The sequence below is a fragment of the Camelus bactrianus genome, chromosome 4 (assembly GCF_048773025.1).
Source record: "Camelus bactrianus isolate YW-2024 breed Bactrian camel chromosome 4, ASM4877302v1, whole genome shotgun sequence".
In the NCBI taxonomy this organism is placed as follows: domain Eukaryota; kingdom Metazoa; phylum Chordata; class Mammalia; order Artiodactyla; family Camelidae; genus Camelus; species Camelus bactrianus.
Genome location: NC_133542.1, coordinates 22,505,372 through 22,518,561, shown reverse-complemented (window position 1 = coordinate 22,518,561; position 13,190 = coordinate 22,505,372). Strand labels below are relative to the sequence as shown.

The 13,190-nt window shown below is 38.4% G+C and overlaps 1 protein-coding gene across 4 annotated transcripts in view; it reads right to left on the bottom strand.

Moving 5' to 3' along the window:
• Positions 1–1,525: 1,525 nt before the first annotated feature.
• Positions 1,526–13,190, bottom strand: part of TTC39B (tetratricopeptide repeat domain 39B) — a 198,678-nt gene continuing 187,013 nt past the window's right edge. For all 4 annotated transcript variants that reach the window (XM_045509927.2, XM_045509925.2, XM_045509928.2 and 1 more), the window contains 2 exons: positions 11,009–11,125; positions 1,526–8,370 (listed from right to left, as the gene is read on the bottom strand). In XM_045509927.2, coding sequence (XP_045365883.1) covers positions 8,280–8,370; positions 11,009–11,125 — 208 coding nt within the window. In that variant the 3' untranslated portion in view covers positions 1,526–8,279. The remainder of the gene's footprint in view (positions 8,371–11,008; positions 11,126–13,190) is intronic.

The window sequence follows — 13,190 nt, the reverse complement described above, 5'->3', positions numbered from 1 at the left end:
AAGTGCATGCCCAGGAGAGACAGAGAAGAAATGGTCTCTAAAGCATTTCCCTTCTGAATTCAAATGCTTCCATTTCTGATGGACTTTAGTGGACTAACTCAAAAGGGGAGGAGTGGAAGAAAGCATTTTATGCTGAATTAACTGTTTGTGGGTCTTGCCCACCTCCTCCTCTGATCCCTCGCAGAGCTGAGTGAGGCAGTAGAATCATCCCCTTTGTACAGAGGTGTAGGCCAACTTCAGAGGAGTTAAGTTGCTGGGGAGGGGCAATCATGTGTCACTACAGACCTCCTGATTTCCAGAGCCTAATTTTTTTCCTACTGGGAAACACAAATGCTGAAGATTCCTCCTTAAATTGAACATACTAGCAGCTAATCTAAATCTCTGAACTATGAAATAGATTAGACTATTTATATAAACTATAATTTCTATAAACTACATAATAAACTATTAAATGAACAAGAAGGAAATCCTCCCTTCCAGACAACTGTGCCATATCCCATTTATCACTGCATGCCCAGTGCTCAGCCAGGAATATGGCACAGAGAAGAGACTTCACGTGTGCCTATAAATGTTTTTTAAAAGTCTTACCAAGATGCTCAACATTGCTAATCATCAGGGAAATACAAATCAAAACCACAATGTGCTATCACCTCGCACCTGTCAGAAAAGAACACAAATAACAAATGTTGGCAAGGATGTGGAGAAAAGGGAACCCTTGGACACTGTTGGTTGAAATGTAAATTGGTGCAGCCACTGTAGAAAATAGTATGGAGGTTCCTCAAAAAATTAAAAATAGAACTACCATATGATCTAACAATTATACTCCTGGATATGTATCTGAAGAAAATTAAAAACACTAATTCAAAAAGATACATGCACCCGAAAGTTCATAGCAGCATTACATACAATAGCCAAATATGGAAGCAACCTAAGTGTCTATTGACAGATGACTGGGTAAAGAAACTGTGGTACACATATACAATGGAATACTATTCAGCCATAAGAAGAATGAAATTTTGTCATTTGCAACAACATGGATGGACTTGGAGAGTATTATGCTTAGTGAAATAAGTCAGAAAGAGAAAGACAAATACTGTATGATATTACTTACATATAAAAATAATACAAACTAGTGAATATAACAAAAAAGAAACAGATTTGCAGATATAGAGAACAAACTAATGGTTACTGGTGGGGAGAAGGAAGGGTGGAGGGGCAAGATGGGAGTATGAGACTAAAAGATACAAACTACTATGTATAAAATTTTAAAACTACAAGGACATATTATACAGTACAGGGAATATAGCCAATCTTTTGTAATAACCATAAATGGAGTATAACCTTTAAAAATTATGAATCACTATGTTGTGATTCACCCAAAACTAATATAATACTGTAAATCAACCACACCACAATAGAAAAAGTCTTACCGAGAAACAGAAACTTAAGTGTACATCACACTACGGTTAAATGTCAGCAAACCAGGTATTGTGAACATCTTTCACATGCAGACCAGCCAGAAGACTGTAATTTCATCAAGTGTAATTTATTTAAATAACAATTCAATTGCACATTGTAGGTAAACCAGTTGTAGCAATATGAAAATATAGAATTCCAAGAATATCCAGCAACTTAAACATGCACTAAGAATGCAGAGTATTCTGTAATACTAAGAAACGAAAAATAAAACACTGACTTTCAAGTCGGGGTGATTTCTTTGCAGCTAAAAATACAACTTCTAAGATGACATCTGTTTTCAAAAATGTCTTAATGTTAAAAATAGGCTACAGGAACTGATGTCTTCACGTTGAAAATTTAGATCTCATATCAGCATTAGCTTACACATCATAGATGATAACATTAGCACAAAATCAGCAAACGAATATTCATTTGGGAACACAGTTTTGATATTAAATATATCAGAGGTTCACAGTTTTCTTCTTCCTTCTCGACGTATATTGATAAAATGCTTTTATAGCTACAATCTATTTCACTTTCTGGTACCAGATCCAACGCCTACTTGATCGGCAGATGGATGCTACTGAACACATTCGTCTTAGAACTCACACATCTCCAATTTCTAAAAATATTTCACTCTGTAAAAACTGTGACCTCTGGGAATGGGGAAGATAGGATTTAAGTTCAAATGTAATGAGAAGAGAAAAAGACATAAAATGCTAAAAATGTTTACCAATAAAACATTATACAGTATATACAGGTAGCTTGATGATTCAACAGGAAACCACATATTGATTCACAAAACACTATGGCTTCTAACTAGAATTCCTGTACATGTCAACGTAACATGAAGGGTTATTAGGTGACCAGATCACTAGACAGGTTTGTGTGTATGTTTTAAGGCAAAGCAAAATTTTCCAAGTGAAATACCTACAAAATAAACTTGCTTTGGAAATAAATCTCAGTAGTAAAATAATACTTCTTACTTATTAAATATATATTTTACCTTTACACGTGATTTAGCAACTTACATCAAAAAATTCAAGAGTGCTATGAACATCTGCCAATAAGTATTTTAAAACACTAGTATATAAATGAGTCAGCTGGTATTCTTTGAGGTGTTTCGATGTCAATAGTTAGCAAAGAAAAAAAATTAAAAAATAATCAACTACTTAGTTATAAATTTTTCCCCTAACATAACATGAGAATGCAACATATAGTCGAGAATCAAGTAATTTTTCTGGACAGCACATATCTGAAACAAACACATTCTCCTTCTGCAAACCTTAGTTAAACAGAACCCAATGGTACTGTTTTCTTAAGACATTAGATCAATAGCCTAAGATTTATAATGTTTACCATAATCTCTCTTTTCATGTAAATTTTCTTAAATCACTATATAGAAAGCAATTGCCTACTGTGAAGAACAAAATCACTAATGGAAAAAGGTGAAGTAATTAATGAAAATTGTTCAAACTCATTTACTATACCCAAAGTTGCCACCTGGACACTTGGCTCTAATAGAGAATAAATTAAAATGTCTGCATGATTTCCAAAGCAGGGAGTGTCATCCCTTCAAAATGAGGAAGACCCTCCAGCATTTCAAAATAATATAATTCCTTTAAAACTGAAATAAGCAATATTCTTTAACAAGTTCATTTTATCCCACTTCTCTGGCTTTCAGTTCTGTTACACTGAGATCAATTTTCCCCTAAGTTATGCTAAACAGACTATAATAATTAAAACTAATTTACTAAAAAAATATTAATCAGTAAAACAAAAGCTCCCACTGGGATATACCAGCATCCCTTATAGTCATCATTTAAATTATGTATTTCTAAGAACTACTGGATTAACATACAAGGTATATTGTATATTAATACACAGCAACTTTCACTTAATAAAGGTATTAAAGTATCTTGGATTTTCCTATTAAATATCCAATCTGTAAGCACTGGTATGCATTCTTTTACAGTGAAATACAGTGAGGCAGCTGCTTTGATTTTTCCATGCAAAGTCGTGTTACAGTCTTACTGTGCTGAAACATTTGTAAACTGGACAGAATGAGGGTTGGACTTCCTTCAAAGCTAGACCCACACAGCCCTTCGGGATGGATCAGGCCAAGAACCCGCTCAGCCTTCTCAACCAACTAAATAGTCCTTGTATCCTTTCCTGCTGTGGTTAGGACGTTATATACAGACTGGAATGGACTTAAACACCATCAAGGTCAGACAGCAACTACTCAGGACAGAAGGTATTTTCCCTCATGCTGAATTCTGGTGTGTTCTTTTCTTTACATTTCAAATTCAACATTCTGAAGAAGCTAAATCTAATGGATGTATCAAAGACAAAACTGCGGATCATGAGAGGCAGAAGCAGGGTTTCATGACAAACAATCTATTATGTAAAGAAAAAATAAATCATTGGCCTAGGGGCGGGTAAATGGGAGAAAATTCTGCACTCCTTCTGAAAGATCAGGATAAGACATTGTCTATTTAATATTTGTAAGTTGTTTTCTATCTATTGACTTATCTATGTATCTGATCAATAAAAGTCTAAAGAGATTTAAAATATGTCCATTATATGTATGCATATCCCTAAGGTTTCATACACATTAAAGGTATTAATAACAGGCAGCAAAGGCAAATATATAATTTTAAATAAACTCTCTGCCAAATTATTCTCTAAGTGGGTAACTACTGTCTAAGAATCTCTAAAGAATATTGGCCTAGCTGAGTCAATGTTGAAATTTTGATAATATGAAGGAAATGAAAAAGTCACCTAATCTTTCAGAGTAAGGTTAATCTTAGAAAATATTATTTTACTCATAAAATCTACTAACATCTCAAAAGTGAGAGTCACTTCCTCTACAACTGGAACAGTTTGTACTGTTACATCTCAAAAAGCAAGGAAGATCTGTAAAATCAGATTAAAATAATAATCTTAAAAATAAAGTCTCAATCGAGTACATAAGGAGCTGGGAGGTGGGGCGGGGGAAGAGTAAAAATGTGCAAACATGCCAATGACTAATCACCATCTGCAGAATAAACAGGATGAGATAAAAGTTTATGGCACTTAAAGAGAGAAAGCAAACCTCACAGATACACATTTGAACCACGACTGAGAATGCACCCACAGGGATTAGGTGATCAGAGTAGACAGCAAGTAAAAGCCAGAAGCATAACCCTGGGAGGCATGTATAAACGAATGCCCCCTGATACTTAGCATCATTCCAACATGTGCCAACGGTCACATCTCACAAGTGACCAGTGGCTACCATACTGGACGGAGCAGGAAGGAAGGAGAAACAACACCGTTAGAGGTTGGGGAGGAAGAGATAATTTCCCAAGATCCATTCCACACTCTAGGACTCACAAAATCTTTGGGCATCAAAGCAATCACTGGGGTCTTCATTAACTCATTTTAAATGAGTGTATTTGAATTTATGATTCATATATATAGTGAGAGTAACTAGGATAAAACCAGAAGTATGAAAAAAAATCAATGAAAAATTAATCAGAATAATGCCAGAAATTTTTCCAGTTGATCACAAAGAACTTTTCAAAGTTATTATTTTAATGTCCAAAGGGAGAAAAATCTCCATTTGAAAACCTCAACAGACTCACTTTAAAGGAATGGATGAGAAGTGGGATCATAATGAGGACTAACAGCAGGGGCTATCAGTGCCCATCACAATGTAACTACCTCTAACAGCAGCTTCGAAAGAGGAAACACTCACTTTTCTTTGAAAGGGGGTAACTTTCTTCTTTATACACATCCCACTGATCTGAAAGTCTGATCAAAGACTTAACAGTGACCTCAAAGTTCAACTGCAAAGTTCCAGGCCACGTAGGAATGATGGTCACATAGCTCAGCAAAACATGCCTTTGCAAAAGAGATGGTGATAATCTTGTATTGTTTTAATGATTAAAAATCTTCTTTGACATTGATTAATCTGGAATTCACCTCCCTACTCCTCCTACCCACTTGTAGAAGAGTCAGAGAATCAATGAACTTTCTATCCCTGTATAACGTGGGGACTTCTGGTAGCCAGAAGCACGGAAACATTAAAATATATGTTCATCTAAGAGCTGATATAGCTAATCTTCTTGTCAAGTGGAAATCATGCTTTCCTTGTTACCAGTCCTACAAAGCATAACCTCTACTTGAGTTTTAAGTTTACACAGCACCAATCAGAACCCTGGCTCTCCATTAAGTGAAAAAAGGCAGTTGTACCAAGAACCACACAAATCACACAAAGTGTCAGACACATTGGCAGCCCAACCTCCTCACATATGCCCTTTAAAACAGCGGATAGAACATTGTCACTTCTGTTCTCATTCTTCACAGAACACCCTGAATCACAAAATTACTCCAAAAATGCAGCATTATCCGATGTCACAAGAAACTAGTGCCGCCATGGTTTCTTGAACATGTCAGGAAACAGAAGAATTATCTGTAGCATTGGTGATATTACAACATTTTAAAATCCATTGGATGGATTATCAGGGAGCCACAAAAGAATAGGAAATAAAAAACAGACAATTAAGAAAAAATAACAAAGGAAAAAGTCTTAATGGGAGACACGAATTTTTTATATTTGTTTTGGTAATACAGAATCAAAATAATTTTTAAAAACTACCATTAGCTGAGACTGCTTTCATTTTATACCAGAAAGAGTATTTTTTGCTGACTTTTGCTCTGACTTGCAGCATCCCACAAAAGCAATATGAGCATTTAACCTTTAAAACAATAATGCTACCAAAGCTCTTCCAAGAAATTTGTAAACTTTTTTCCCAAGTAATATATAAAGCAATGGCTGAACAGATTTTCCGCTACTAATTGTAATGAAAGTTCATTTATTTCCTCTCCTGTCTGGACCTAAAGTTATTTAGTTCATATTAATAGCACATGATGAAATCTACCACCAATACTCTCTGAAGAGGTGGTACTCCAACTCAAGTCGTATTCATCCTCTTCCATTGGAAATTCGTCCTCAGTATTGGCCAAGAATCAGTACTTTAAAGAAAACAAGCCCAAATACCTGCTGGATACAGGTTCATGTAGCAGGGAATAAATAGCAAGGAGCAAACTCATAACATGAGCTATTGTCAGTGCCAAACACACGAATAAATTTAAGCCGGTTTGAATTTCCATGTTTTTTAACATTTTACATCAGAGACCACAGACTTAGCCGATACTTTTGTTTTGATACTGTAATCCAAACATAAAAACTGTAACTATTCCTATAACTCATATTCACACAGCCTTTCACAGTGTACGGAAAGCGATCATATGAGTTATCTAACTGACTGAGTACCATGCTGTGTTGCTCTCCCCACTGGGGAAACAGAGTCCCAGGAAAAGGGTGAACGACCAGCTCCATGTTGAGGAACTATTAACTAACAGAGATGGGCTCCTGACGGCCAATCTGGGGCTGTTTTTGTTAAACTGTAGAAGCAGCCGTGACAGGTTATTCTTCAAAACAGAAGTAAGACGAAACCCTAATTCATTCATTCACGAAATGTTTCTTGCTGCTCTGGAGGCAATCTTGTCCTTAGCCGCTGTACGTACATATCGGAGAGTGGAGGAGGCAGGAGTGGAGGCAGTGATGAATGTAAAATAAAACACACACCTAGTGGGAATGGTTTTGATTAAACATTTTAACATTGTTCGCTGAAAATAAATACCTAAGACACAGACCCATGGTTATAAAATTGAAAAAGACTTTGGAAGTCATCCTTTCTTTCCCGTTTCACAGATGAGGAAAATATGGTGATGCAGAGAGCAGGCAACTCCCTAAAGGTCACGCCGGTAACTGCTACCGACAGCAGAGCCAGGACCGCGCAGAGTCCAGCTCTCTTCCGCTCCATGCGCTGATTGTGTTTCCAAAGTGAAGGACTAAGCACAGTCCAGATACATACAAGGAACCATCACAGTGCTAGAGAGATTAGAAAATTAGACCTGACTCACCAACATTATGAGTGTAAAAATTATTGGTATTTTACATGTCATTTAAAGCAGCAGGAACTTTGCTTCCTGTAAGAAAAATAATCTACATATATTTTTTAGGCTCTTTTAAGGTTGAGGATAATTTCTAAAATAGAACCTCTTCTTCCCTTTAGACACACAGAGTTTTCTGAATTTTGTTACAACAATAATAGACAAGTACATTCAAAAACAAGATAGTCTCTCAAACATGTCACCACCTTTAGCCTACATGAGGAATAAAAACCACCTTTCATCATCTCTTCTAAATACAGGTTTTTCAGCCTATTACCTACATTGCCCTCCCCGATTCACACCCACTGCCTGTCTTTTTCAGGAGTCTTCAGAAGGCCACTAAGCTATTTTGAATGTAGGCGATTCTTATTTCTCCTCTGAAACTTAAATACTATGCAGCAAAATATCTCTGAAGTTTAACCGGCCAACAAATCTAAAAATGGCTCAGGTTGTAAGCCATTTCCTACTTAAACAATAACCATTTCCACGTTAAAAAAAAAAATAATCTAATTAGACTTTATTGTACCTGTGAGTCCTTTAAAAGACTTCTTCACTCTCCGATTCAAATCTGCTATGAAATTCTTTCTGGAGAGGCAGAACTTCTGTAAGAGTTCTCTAGATATCACTGAGCATCATTCCATAGGGGGAAAAACATTTATGTAGAACAGCTGTAAACCACACAGATGATAGAAAATATTGACAGTAAAATTAGTTTTTTGTCTCTCATTCACAAGACCACGTTTCCACTTTAATGCAAGGTCTAATCTATAGCAGATGCCGGTACTAATTGAGAGAAAATTCCACCGTTCATCCTCTGATCAATCTGAGGAAGACTTTTTCCAGAGGTGAAGAGCTGCCTGAATTCTGAAGTGTAGTCTGGACTCCAGTGAGTAATCTTTGTAGTTATTTCTGAAGACAAATAACAAAAGAATTGTAGTGTTAAAATTCCTTTGTAAACCAGGGCATCCCACTCTCCTCCCCTTCCTCTCATCTTCATTATTTGCTTCTAAATGTTAATATGTATAATAGTGGATTTTGTTAAAATCAATAAGGAAGACTTGCAGGATTACTTGGTGACACCAGACTTACTTACTCCAACTCTCACAGGCAAATGTCCGCGGTTTGGTCGATAATTGTTACGTGGCAATGTCAGAAGGGGCCCTAGAAATCCACGGAGTATTAAAACCTTCACTTAGATCATCCATGTGGACTTTTCTTTGCTAGAATTGTTCTGAATCAGCAACATGGAAAGGCTTGGACTTTGGGCTCTGTTTTCACACACCACCTTGGCCCACCGGTGAGCTGTTCCTTCTTGCTCTGCAGTGACATTCATTCCTTCCTATGGCCCTTTACTTCATCCGGGTCTAAGGGCTACTTACTGGTACCCTTGATAAGGTGATTATTCATAAGGGTCATTATTCATGAGCTAAACCAACATCTTTCTAGAGTTTACCAAAATGTGTAACCAAGTACTTCCCCAGGTAATTTTGGCAACTTCGCAAAGCTCCTACTGTACAAGGAGAACTGCAGTCAACAGTCTCGAGATTACTGGGAAGTCCGTTTACGTTGGCATCACTAGCACTGGCTTGAGTTAGTGATGACTTTTGATCACTGCTGGTCTGGCTTTTTAGTAGTGAATTACTAGGTTTTTATTTTCATCATTATAAATCTGCCTTATTGTACATTGCTCAGGTAGCCCTAAATATGTCCAAATGATGAATACGTGGAACAACAGATTTTATAGTCCCTAATTTTCCAATAGCTAGATTTGAAGATACACAAATGTCAGTTAAAATATCATTCTCAATCTCAACAAATGAACTTTAAAAGTGATTGTCTCTTATATCCTCCCCTTTTTAAAAAAAAAAAAAAAAAAAAAAAGGAAGCAGCAGCAGCCATTCTTGGCTCCACCCTCCCCTGCAGCTTCTACCCCGTTGCTATGATTTATTCACAGCAAACATCCTGAAGGACTTGCCTGAAGTAACTGACTCCACCTTCTCACCTCACTTGTCAAAGTCCCCGATGATCTTCATGCTGCCAAGTCCAGCAGCCACTTCTCTGGTCTCACCTTGCTGGACCACTTGGCAGCCATCTTCACAACTGACCACTCTCTTCTTTGGAAACATTTTGTTCATTTGGCTTTCCTGGATGTCTTCCTAACTCACTGGCCACTTCTTAATCCTACAGTTTAATCTCTAAAATGATAGCATACCCCAAGGCTGTGCCAGATCTCCTTTGCTAGCTATGTAAGTTTCCCCAAATGACCTCGTTGATACACAGCTTTAAACATCACTGTCTCTGTGCTGGTTACTTTGAAATATTTACATGTGGCTTTGAACCTGACATTGAACTCCAAGCTTGCATCTCTGACTGCCAGCTCCACATGAATACCTAATAGGCACCTCAAAATATCACAGTCCAAATAGCAGTATGCCTTTTTTTTTCTCTCCCCAAACCTGCTCCTCTAAGTATTCCCCATTTCAGTAAAGCATCATTATAAACCTAGTGCCTGCACACCCCTGTCCAGAGGTTACCGAGCTGTGGCTTTAGCCACCCAAGCTTCTGGTGACTGATCTTCTCAAGTATGGCTTTAATCATGCTCATCTCAACTACTCTACCACCTCCTGAAGGAAACCTTCCAGAATCAACCCAGTCTAAAGTCATACCCAGGTGCCCTGTATCATGTCATAAATCTCAGCAAAGTGATACCATTGCTATTTTCCACCTCCCCACAAGGTACAAAGTAGAAACACTGCCTGCTTACGTCCAGTCATCTGTCTAGAACCTTTACCAGTGTCCGGCACCTCATAGGTACTCAGTGAAGACTTGCTGAATTGGAGTCAATGAACAAACCAATGGATCACTAAGCTACTTACGGCCTAGGGCTATCACAGCAATCTTTCTCCACTGCAAGTAGTGTTCAAAGCAAACAGACCACAGGGTTTGCGCTCCCAGTAAGTGAACCATGATCACAAATCTATGAGCCACAGAAATGATAAAGTGCTTTGAAATTGCCACAGTAGTCAGAAAGAAGAAAGAATCAGGGAACAAAGGGCCTCTTCAAATCAGTGGCTCTTTAAGAAAATGAGCGAGATGGTGGGATACACCAAGGGTCAGCAAAGTATGGCCAAATCTGGGCACATCTGCTTCCTTACCCATTGTCTTCTATGGCTAATTCCAGTACAACTGAGTAGCTGCAATGGAAACCTTATCCTGTAAAGCCAAAAATACCTCCTGCCTGGCCCTTCACAGAAAAAGTTTAATGACTCCTGATATAGAAGAGACTAGGTTAGGAATCTGTCATATAATTACCCCAAATCAGAACATTTGTAAGCAGGTATACGGTCAAGCATTAGGAGGGCTGGAAACAGCACAATTACAGCAAAAGCCTTGAGCAGAAACCAAGCATAAATTAGCAAAGGTAACATCATGACTAATTTTTCATTAATGTGTTCATTTTTAAGGGTATAAGCTCCTGCTGCTGTAAAAACAGTACTGACATTCCTGACTCCACAGCAAGCAAGGAAAAGCTGCCATTGCCACCTACCTTGCAGTTTCTAGGACCTTTATGGCCTTGTCAATTTCCCCTTGGTTTTTGTACAAAAACGCCAGCTCAAACAGAGTAAATGGCACTAGGTAGTGGTCATACTTCAGCAGCTTTTCACTAAAAGAGCGAAGGAAAAGCAATTAAGTCTCAACAATACAAGGAACATATCATTCTTTTCCAACATACATATTTTTCTCCCCATTCTTAAGAAAACAGGTACAGCACTAAGCCTATTATCAGAGAAAAGCTGTCATTATACAGTTGAGGACCCTAATAAACCATGGCAATACATGGCAGGGCTTTAAGATACTACTCTTTCATTTTATTCCTTAATCTAAATCCAGCACTGAGGATTGTTTACTGTCCTTCAGGCAGACAAAGGCATGTGGATCTTTAAAGATTAATCCAAGAAAGGATAAAATCTTCCCTCCTGAAATGAATGTGTTCAGGAAATGATTCCATTTAGAAAATGACTCCACGAAGGTCCAATTCTCTTTGCATTGTGGTCTTGCAGTGCTTAAAAATATCAAGAAAGAAATGGTCAACACTTCTGTTTTCAGCCATCCTATGAAAATTCTCTGACTACAAAACATCTAGAAGCACTGAAAACAAAATAAGAGCAACACCCTTTCCAATGCACAGAACATAAGAAAAACGCTTAAACCGAAAATAAAACAAAACCAGAACCTTAAGTGTGTGGATGACACCAAATCCCTTGTAGATCTGATTCAGGAAGAGTCAGCCAGGGCTTTGGGTCTCAGTGTCCGCCCAGGAGGTAAGGCTGTGGGCCCCTGCACAGAAGGCCGCCAGGGCTGTGACCTCTATGTAAGCCTGGGGCCCCGCTCCACCAGAGAAAGGGCAGATGAGAAAAACCTTCTTGCTGGCATTGGAGGAAGACAAGGGCAGTTGGCTCCTTGGTGGGAGGAAAAACCACATCCCTGGGAAATTAATAACCAGTAGGCCGCCCTCACATGAATCCGCAATTCACAGTGGCCTGGCCCAAATGGTCTGAGAACCTCTCGGTGACGAGATTAACATGAAACTGGCCCTGGGCTGTAAAAGCCTTTGGGGCAACTGCCAGAAATAAAACCAGAATCACCTTAGAGAGAGACTCCTCCTCAATCCTAGCCTCACAGGAGTCTCAAGATAAAATACCACTGAAGGTGAGCTCACAATCCAAAATTAGAAAACACACCAGCAAGGGATTCACTATGAGATTCAAAAAACGCCACAAGCAGAGATCCTTATATAAACACCAATACAATAAAACTCAACAGATCCTTCTTTAACTTGCTCACTACAGACAATATATTACTTATTTGGGAAACAGACATTGTCTCTTTCCTCTTCTTATAAGGACACCAGGCCTCCTACATTCTCATAAAATACTGTCAGCAAGAGGGGGTTCAGTCGCTACAGATGGAAAGACACATGATATGGAACAGAGGATATCAACTGTCAGTCTGTGGCTGTGATCTCTTTGGCTTGCACAATGTTCTCCCAGAAATTGAGCCAAGATTTAAAAATTGGGAGATTTGACATAAAATTCAGATTTTCCAGTCTTTTAATGAAAAATTGCAGGGATTATTGCTACTGGATCCACGTTGTCCAGAGCAATCATCCATCAGAGTTCAGGAGTGGCTGCACTCTCTAGGGAGAACAACCTCCCTGATGTGCAGATGTGCAGTGCCCACTAAGCCCTATTCCTGCCATTACTCAGTAAGGTTACGCATCTGGCCCTTGGAGATAATTGCATTTGTGACTCCAGATACAGAGAAGGCCAGGCAGCAGAACCTCCACTCAACTCTCTGTTTAGCAAAGGAGCAGGGCATCATTGTTAATGCTACTGCGGGGTAGGGGGTGGGAATAAAACTCATTCATCTACAGAAAAGTGCCCTTTGCCAAAAGAGAAGCAGTTAAGTGTTCATCACAGTCTTTCTCCCCTGCCAAATTATCACAATGATGGCGAGCCTGTTAACTCAACTCTGAGTCCCTAGGATTCAGGATCACAGTTTCTGGAACTTAGTGGGAATTCAAATATCTGTGGGGTAAGTGAATGGACAGACAAATGCATGAATCAAAAAAGTATCAGACATTCAGTAAACTGCTGCCAGAGTTTAGACAGACACCTGTCAGCCTGGTTGTAAATTTAGCTTTTGTGAGTCACCTCGGAACACCAGGT